Raw genomic sequence first — 9,905 nt, forward strand, 5'->3', positions numbered from 1 at the left:
TGTGACTATTGAGTCGAGAGTATTCAACCAATGTACTGTTGGTTGCACTGGGGTCTTTGAAAATACGAAGTTTATTTTTGGAAGTATATTCATTTTCACTGCTGCTATCCTACCAATTAGTGAGATGGGTATGTTGTTCCATCGAATGAGGTCTTCTTCAATGGATTTGAGCAATGGAGTGAAGTTAAGGGGAAACAAATCTGATAGATTAGGGGAGATATGAAAACCATGGTATCTAATATTGCCCGTTGTGATGGTTAAGTGAAGTTTCTGAGTTGCAGCAGTACAGTCCCCCCCAATGAGTGGTAAGACTGTGGTTTTAGTCCAATTTATTAAATAGTCTGAGATAGCTGAGAATTTAGATATAAGATTGATTGTAGAGGATTCTGATCCATTGAATGAGGGACTCTCAAAGGCAAATTTGTTGAGGATTGAAAAGAGATATGTCCAATTCACTCTATCAAATGCTTTTTCGGCATCCAGAGAGGCAACGATAGTATTTAAGTTGTTCCTTTTAGATATGCTCATCAGACTGAATAAATGACGCATATTGCTGGATGAGTGTCTGCCTTTGACAAAGCCTGTTTGATCTGGGTGAATTATAAATGGGATTACTTTTTCCATTTACATTACATTTAGCAGACGCTTTTATTCAAAGCGACTTACAATTGTTCAAACACCGACGGACGCAGCCATCAGGAGCAATTAGGGGTTAAGTGTCTTGCTCAAGGACACTACAGCATGCTAGCAGAAGGAGCCTGGGATCGAACCAGCAAACTTTAGATCACTAGACCACCAGCTCTACCGCCTCAGCTACCACCCCCTTTACTGTCCCCCAATTCTGTTGGTTAGTGTTTGACTTATAATCGGAAGGTCGCAATTGATAAGGCTTATGGGTCTGTAACCAGAGGTGAGGGTTGGGTCCTTTTTGGGTTTCAGCAAAACCGACATAAGAGCAGTGTTCATGTGCGGAGGCATGGTTGAGGTTGACTTGACCTCTGTAACCATTCTGATGAATAATGGGGAGATAAGTGGCCAGAAGTGTTTATAAAATTCCACTGGGTAGCCATCTGATCCAGGTGATTTATTGTTGGGCATCGAGAAGAGCGCTTTCCTGACTTCTTCAAGAGTAAGTGGTTGATCTAAGGTGGTAGCCTGTTCTGTCTAAAGTTTAGGAAGGTGGATATCATCAAGGAATGAGTGAATGTTTGATATATTTCATTCATTATCCGAGTGATATAGGTTCTTGTAAAAGTCTCTAAATATGTTACTGATGTCTTGCGGAGAGTACGTCATTCTACCCTGTGAATCTTTGATGGCTGTAATAAGTGATTTTTCTCTTTCACGTTTCAATTGATTGGCAAGAAATTTACCCGATTTGTCATTGAATTCAAAATAATTTGCTCTCGCCCGTGTCATAAGGAATTGTGTCTTTTGATGGATGATAGTTTCAAGTTGAGATGTAATTGTCCTGATCTCATTTCGGATTTGCTCAGAAGATGAGTGGGCTTGTTGGGAATGCAACTCCTTTAGTCGCTGTTGGAGTTTATTTTGTTATCTAGTCCTTTCTTTTTCTTGTGAGTGGAGAATGAAATACTTCCTCTTAGAACTGCCTTAGCTGTTTCCCAAAGTAAGGATAGCGATATTTCTGGGGAGTCATTCAGTTCAATGAAGGAAGTCCATTCTGTTGAAAAGAAATGATTAAATTCTTTATCTGTCAAAAGTGAAGTGTTAAACCGCCACCTGCCGGGAGGATTCCGGTTTGTTTCATTTATCAGGTTGAAACTCATCGGCCCGTGATCGGAAATTACAATAGGGTGGATTTCTGGATTGGGGATTTTGGACAGCGCAGAGTTACTTGTTCAGAAAAGGTCGATTCTAGAGAAACTTTGGAGAGGTGGTAAGTAATATGTGTATTCTCTAGGATGTGGGTCATTTGTTCGCCAACAATCCCCAAGAGCAAGATCACTCATGTATTGTTTTATAGTGTCCGAGGAAGGCCAGGATTTGGAAATATTTCTGTTTTGAGAGCGGTCTAAATTTGGATCCAGTACTGTGTTGAAGTCTCCTCCCAATATGATAATTGAGAAAATTCTAAAAGTTTTGAAAATATATTGTGAAAGAAATTTGGGTCGTCCTCATTGGTTCCATAAAGCTAGCTAGCATAGCTATGGTTATTTTGGTGTTACCTAAAATGCCATTAATCATTATGAAACGCCCTTCTGGGTCTGATGTTGTGGTTTTATTTTGATATGGGATACTTTTATTGATCAATATAGATACACCTATTTTTTTGAGTTGTATGATCCGGAAAACATCCGGTTAATCCATTTAGCTTTGAGTTTGAGGTGCTCAGATGCAGTGAGGTGGGTTTCTTGCAGTAGACAGAAGCTGGGGTTCATCTTGGTGAGGTGAGTTAGGATTTTGCTACGTTTAGCAGGTGAGCCCAAGCCTCCCGCCTTCCAACGAACAAACTTAATGGGTGTCATTGAAGCTAGTTAGGGGGTGATGGCACAGTGCATGCAAGGCAATAGTTAGACTACTGTTCCCCATAGATAAGTCTGGGGTGTCCTCCTTTATATTCCTTTTCTGTTAGGAGGTATGCTGAGTGAACCCAGGTGCAGAGAACAAGGCAGAGGCGGCAAAAATGGAGGTTTACTCAAAACAAGTACAAAAACAAATAAGAAGTCTCGGGAGCTTGGAACAAGAGCGTCGTCATGAGGTTAGACAAACTCAAGACTGAGCGCCCGAGGACACAAACGACAGGGTCTAAATAGGGACGACCAAACGAGACACAGGTGAAACATATAACCTAATGAGGCAGGGTAATCAGGAACAGAAATAGGTGAAGCAGAGCAACCTTGAAAAGGCAGTACTGGCGGCATCTAGTGGCCGATGCCGGTAGGACCCGGGCAAACCCTGACAGGACCCCCCCGTCCGTTCCTCCAGGGAGTGTCGGGTGGCGACGGCGGAAATCCTGGACCAGGGAGGGGTCCAGGATATCCCAGGAGTGCTCCTCCGGCCCGTAACCCTCCTAGTCCACCAGGTATTGCAGGGCCCCGCGGACCCGGCGGGAGTCCAGGAGCCGGCGGACCGTGTAGGCGGGCCGACCGTCGATGATGCGAGGCGCCGGAGGAGGCCTCGTGGTGGGCGCCAAGGTGCTGGTGACCACCGGTCGGAGCCGCAACACGTGGAAGGTGGGGTTTATCCTCATGGACCTGGGGAGCAGAAGACGGTATGCGGCAGGATTGACCCGCCGCACGATCTTGAAGGGCCCAACATACCGTGGCGCGAGCTTGCGTGACTCCACCCGTAATGGAAGGTCCCTGGTGGACAGCCAGACTCTCTGGCCCGGACGGAGCATAGGCGCTGGTCTGCGCCGTCGGTTGGCCTGGATCCGCTGCTGCCGGGATGTCCTCAGCAGGGCCTGACGAGCCCTCTGCCAGGTCCGTCGGCACCGCTGGACGAACCGCTGGGCTGAAGGCACTCCCACCTCCGCCTCCTGCTCCTGAAACAGAGGAAGTACGTACCCGAACTGGCACTCAAACGGGGACATGCCAGTGGAAGAGCAGCGTAGAGTGTTGTGAGCGTATTCCGCCCACACTAGACGGTCGCTCCAGGAGGCAGGGTTGGAGGACACGAGGCACCTCAGTGTTGTCTCCAGGTCCTGGTTAACCCGCTCCATCTGGCCATTGGATTGAGGGTGGAAACCGGAGGACAGGCTGACGGAGGCGCCGTGGAGCTGGTGGAACGCTTTCCAGAACCGGGATGCAAGCTGCGGACCGCGGTCTGACACCACGTCCAGGGGCAGGCCGAACATCCTCAAAACGTGCTGCACCATGAGCTCAGCAGTTTCCAGAGCTGAGGGGAGCTTGGGCAGAGGAATAAAGCGGCAGGCCTTGGAGAACCGGTCCACAACGACGAAGATGACGGTGTGGCCCCGAGACGGTGGAAGGCCGGTGATGAAGTCCACTGAGAGGTGTGACCAGGGCCGACTGGGGATGGTAAGGGGATGCAGCAGCCCCATGGGACGTGACCGGGGGTTCTTGTTCTGGGTGCAGATGGTGCAGGCAGCGACAAAGGACCGGACATCCTGATCCATGGTAGGCCACCAGAAACGCCTGCGGAGGAACTCGAGGGTCCTGGAGATCCCCGGGTGGCCAGTGAGGTGGGATGAATGCCCCCATTGCAGGACTTCTGATCTGACAGCCTTCGGGACAAACAGGTGACCCGGGGGCCCGTTGCCGGGATCCACCTCCCTCCTTTGGGCCTGCGTCTCGATTCCCCAGCGGACCGGAGCCAAGATGCGGGAGCTCTGGAGAATGGGCTCGGGGAGTTCAACCAGCTCAGGAGGGTCAGACTGTCTGGAGGGAGCGTCGGGCTTGAGGTTCTTGGACCCGGGACGATGAAACAACGCTCTTGTTCCAAGCTCCCGAGACTTCTTATTTGTTTTTGCACTTGTTTTGAGTAAACCTCTATTTTTGCCACCTCGCCTCTGCACCTGGGTTCACTCAACATACCTCCTAACAGCAAGACTGAGCCACAACATGGACCCAGCAGAGAGTCAGCCTGCAGAGGTGGAACGCCTGCGGGTGGCCTTGACGATCCAGGGGACTGCGATTGGCCGTCATGAGTGGGTTCTCCAACAGGTCCTGGACAACCTGCAGTCGCTTGCCCAGGCCATCCAGCAGAGCCAGGCACAGGCTCCACCTATGGCCCCTGCGCCAGCGCTGCCTCCCATGGACCCGTGTCCTCCTGATCACCGCGAACCACGACTGCCGGCGCCAGAGAGGTACGACAGTAAACCAGGAGGTTGTCGTGGTTTTTTGACACAATGCTCCCTGGCTTTCGAGCTCCAGCTTTCACAGTTCCCCACCCAGCGCTCACAGGTGGCATACGTGGTCACGCTACTCACAGGCAAAGCACTCTCCTGGGCCACAGCCATCTGGAATCAGCAAACTCCGGCCTGCCCCAGCTACCAGGCTTTTGCCGGGGAGATGCGCAGAGTGTTTGACCACTCGGTCAGTTGGAGGGAGGTGTCGACACGGCTACTCCGGCTCCGCCAGGGCGGACAGAGCGTAGCGGACTACGCCATCGCATTCCGCACCCTGGCAGTGGCGTCTGGATGGAACAGCGAGGCACTCATCGCGGCCTTCCAGGAGGGTCTCAATGAGGGTGACAAGGACGAGCTGGCATCCCGGGAGGCGCAGGAGGACCTGGACACGCTCATCGAAACAGCGATTCGGGTGGACAACCGCCTCCGGGAGAGACAAGGGGAACGCTGTTTTTCCGCTTCACCAATACCAGCGCGCAGAGCAGCTCTGGGGACGAGGCCTCCCGGGCATCTCCGAGCTGTCCCGAGCCCGCCTCCAGCATCGATGGAGGAGCCGATGCAAGTAGGCAGCACACGGCTCTCTCGGTCCGAACGTGACCGGCGGATGAGGGAGCGCTGCTGCTTGTACTGTGGGATCCTGGGGCATTTCCGTTCTTCCTGCCCTGAGCTCTCGGGAAAAGCCAACTCTCATCCAGGGTAGGGAGAGCTGTGACGAGGCCAACCTTCTCTCCCGAGCCCTAGGCGACCGGGGTCCTGCTGGCTGCAGGACAACAAATAAGATGTCTCGGGAGCTTGGAACAAGAGCGTTGTCATGAGGTTAGACAAACTCAAGACTGAGCACCCGAGGACACAAACGACAGGGTCTAAATAGGGACGACCAAACGAGACACAGGTGAAACATATAACCTAATGAGGCAGGGTAATCAGGAACAGAAATAGGTGAAGCAGAGCAACCTTGAAGAGGCAGTACTGGCAGCATCTAGTGGCCGATGCCGGTAGGACCCGGGCGAACCCTGACATTTTCGTTGCCATAGTATTGTAGGAAGTTTGTAGGGATACATAACTAAACAAACAACTGACAAGTAGACAAAGAAAAACACAGAATATGCTGGATTACACATACATACAGTGAAAGACATTATAGAGTGAGAGTGATAGGAGAAGTAAGGAGAGAGGGATTAGGGAGGTGAGATGATGAGAGAAGGAAGGAGGGGGAATTAGGAAGGTGAGATGAGAGTGAGCAATAATTTAGATCCTGACATAGAGAGCATGCCTATTCCTACATCTTGCAGTATATAATTACTGGAATTACAAGAATACATGCATTATGATGCGAATAACCAGGGTTCAAACCTTCTTCTTCTTCAGTAAGAGATGATGCGAAATCGTCTTCATGTGGCCATATTTGCTCAAAGCATCCCGACGTGCAAAATTAGGGAGGTGTGAAGACTGCAGCAATAACTCAACACAAATAAAACCTGAACTGGAACTGTGTGTTGAATTCTCCACTTTACACATTTAATGCACTTGTGCAGAATTGATTCCGCAAAATAAGCTCTATAAGCTCTAAACATACGACAAATACTAAAATGTACGTAATCGATATGGGGTGCTCGCGCAGGCAGCCGCAAGGGGCGGCGCCACAATTGCGATTCTGGATCTATCGTTATTTAATAGAATAATCAAACATACAGAGCAGTGGTGTGGTTTAATTAATTTAAAGGAAAAAAAACATTTCTTCCATTAAGTGATAATGCACATTAACAACTAGAGAAATATCAAAAGCCCCAAAGGGACATTTCACTGCATATATGTATGACCGTATAATAATCTCTTGAACTCGAACTTGAATTGTAGTAGTTCAGAGACGTCACCTCACCACCAAATGTAAACCTTCTGTACTTGTGTTGTTCCTCTTCTAAAAATAGTATCACACATCAAAGAGGATATCAGAAACAACATTTCTAAAATATATTTATTGGAAGCATTTAAATAACTGTACAACCGGCAAAAAAAGAACAAGGCATTCCAAAATAGAAAAATAAATAATAATGAGGATGAATAAATATTGATTTCAAAATGTATGTAAAATAGAATAATATAATCATTGTCCTCTGCTCTAATGCCGATTGTGAACAATGAGCAGGTCGAATAGCGCTCCCGTGAGTAGCACGACCCCGACCAGCGTCCATCTTCTGATACTCTCCTTCGACCTCCTGGCTTTGGCAACCGCATCTCCGCCGAACACCTCCGCAAAGCGGTCCTGTCATGGTGATCAGGAGACGGACAGAGGAAAGAAGATTAGAATGAAATATAGTTTTACATAGCCAGCAGCAGTGTCCACAGTGGTTGTGTCTTGAGTGTCATACAGCAATTGATTCATGTGAAATTCATGTTTTTGAGTCGGTTCAACTAACTTCAGCAAAAACGCTTGAGCAGCTTTGAATGTCAAGACACGTTGGCACTCAACTTGGAACTCAAAATGTTTTGCTCAAAGAGTCAAAGAGAACAAGGCGACTTGCGCCTGCTAAACATCTTGATTCAACCCGTGCACAACTTTAGTTTGTCAGTTTGGGTGTTTGTCGATTTAATTTGGACAGTGACAAGAAGGACAGAACAAAGAACTTAAAACTTTCTAATTTAACAAATTATATTTTTTTTTTGCGATGATAAATTCATAGTTTATTGGTTTGCACACATCACCACTTACTGGCTGTTAGGATTGAGTTTGGTTCTCAGCCTTTCAATCACAACTTGCTTTTTGTCTTTATGACAAAATCAAAAGTTGTTTTAGTTGCGGCTTTATCCGTAACAATTTTTGACACATAACGATGTATCCATCCACTTGCATCATAAGCAGGGGCGGACTGGCCACCAGGAGTACCAGGCATTCCCCTGGTTGTCTGCTTGTCAGTTGGTCCGGTTTCAGTTGAACCAACTGAAATCGGACCAACTGAAACCGGGTCAATTTCTTTCTTTTTTTCTGTTTGCCGAACCCAGTTGAAATGAATTAGTTGAAATCACAATGTTCCGACACAAAATGTTAGGACAACAAGGTTACTTTGTTTAAGCGGAGGTACTCACCCATCCTCCCTGACTCTGGATCCATGGATCAAGGTGGTGGTCCAGGTATGTGGTCATCCAGTCTACGATGCGGGGCACCATGTGGCTCATGTCCTTCTGCACACAATCCACGCAGAGGGCACCTCCGAAGGCAAACAGGCCCACGATGCGTCCCCAGTTGATCCCGTCCCGAAACACCTCGTCCATCACCTTCTCAAAGCTGTTGTAGGCCGTGGCGGGAGTGATGTGGAGCTGGGACAACATGTCGCTGAAGGCCTGCACATAGCGCAGCTCAAACTCGGCCGCCGACTCCCGAAGCGCCTTTTCACTGGCGCTCTCCGGCCCCAGCTGCAGGGTGGGGTAGTTGTGCTGAGACAATTTGTAGGTGAGGAAGCAGACCACCATCTCTCTGTTGCTGTGCTCCATGCTGGAAACTGCCAAGCTGCTCAGGCATCAACGTCTTTCTGCTGTTGTGTTTGGTAACAGTCAGTGGGGTAGCGCAATAATTTGTCAGTTGGAAACTGAGAGCATCGTTCAAACGCTGACGATTGATTGGAGGAGAGCTGTGACGTCACAAAGAGATGGCATGGGGCTGCTGCCCCCGGGGTGCAGGGGTTATGTGGGGGGGATTCCCCTCATCAGTGGCCACTTTATTAGGTTTCTAGTACCGGGGACCTTTCTACTACCAGGTAAGGGAAATTCAGGCGTTGCAGCAACTCAGTGGGGAAGCATAAAGTACAGAGTAACAAGAGGGAATGTACACTCAATTCACAATATATACATACAATAAGCAGTCCAACAGTAAAAAAAAATATGTATGTATTATTAACACTACTATTACTCCATATTATCACTATTACTATATCTTATTAATTATTATTAATACTTATCTTATTAATATGAACTCATATTATAAATTTGTCATCGTTATATTTTTTTTTATAGTGTTAATATATGATATGAATTACTGTCACATATTATTATTATTATTATTATTATTATTATTATTAATAACCTTATTGTTATTATTATTATTATTATTATTAACCTTATTATTATTATTATTATTATTTTTATTATTATTGGTATTAGTATTATGATTATCATAATCATAATAATAACTGATATTGCCATTTAAACTTGGAGAGGGTTTGACATTTTTATCTTTTAAAATTAGGCTGACATTTCGTCATTTAAACTTTCAACGATGTCTCCCTTTTAATGTGTTATTGCAGTGCAGTTGCAAATAGCCGGGAAATAAACACGTTAATGTTTCTGTCGCTGTTTTTGCAACATTTACGTTGTATCAAGGAGGCTAACGCTAGCTGGTTTGTAAGTAGGCGGCAGTAAACAAGTTTCATTCATTCATCCAGTGGATCTGCCGCTAGGTTCATGGTAGAATGTCACTTCTGTGCATTTTATCCCAAATGGTCATTGATAAACAACCTTTAAAATGCATCCGTAGCATTTTTTCTTCAGTTCTATATGGCTTTAAATTTTTGCAGGTTTATTTTATATTACCCTGCCATATTTTAAATGTATTTTTTATAGTGTACCGCTAACTGTGAATTTCTATTGCATATTTCACCTTTTCCACATATTTTTTTCAATATATTTTATTTTCGTAGTTAATATTCTATTGTTATTACTTCCCTTTGTTTTGTTGAGAGCTGCTGGGACATTGCAATTTCCCTCCAGATGAATAAAGTACAGTATCTATCAATTTAGGTTCATTGTGTAATACAATTGTTATATATATTTTTCATTTTAGGTTTGTTGTATATTAGCGTTTTTTTCTATTTTTTAGTTCATATTAGTTTTATTGTTTATTCCCATTTTATTTTGGTAATTTTAGGTCTGTTGCAAAAACCTTTGTACTGCAAAATATCTTGTTTTGTACTTCATGACTTTTTCATCCTTTTGTTCCAGCCAAGTTGTCTGTAACGCACCAGTTTGGGACACGGTTCCTCCAGAACCGATCCATCATGTCTCGCTCCAAACGGACGCT

General features: G+C 46.2%; 1 protein-coding gene across 1 annotated transcript; it reads right to left on the minus strand.

The window, feature by feature from the left end:
* Positions 1-6,953: 6,953 nt before the first annotated feature.
* LOC307233545 (bcl-2-like protein 1) lies at positions 6,954-8,323 on the minus strand (the record flags this gene model as incomplete). The annotated part of the gene is made up of 2 exons (XM_080004883.1): positions 6,954-7,097; positions 7,919-8,323. The coding sequence occupies 2 exons, from the start codon at positions 8,321-8,323 to the stop codon at positions 6,954-6,956; spliced, it is 549 nt and encodes a 182-aa protein (XP_079861009.1).
* Between the last annotated feature and the right edge of the window lie 1,582 nt (positions 8,324-9,905).

The sequence above is a fragment of the Zeus faber genome (assembly GCF_960531495.2).
Source record: "Zeus faber genome assembly, chromosome: 8".
NCBI lineage: Eukaryota > Metazoa > Chordata > Actinopteri > Zeiformes > Zeidae > Zeus > Zeus faber.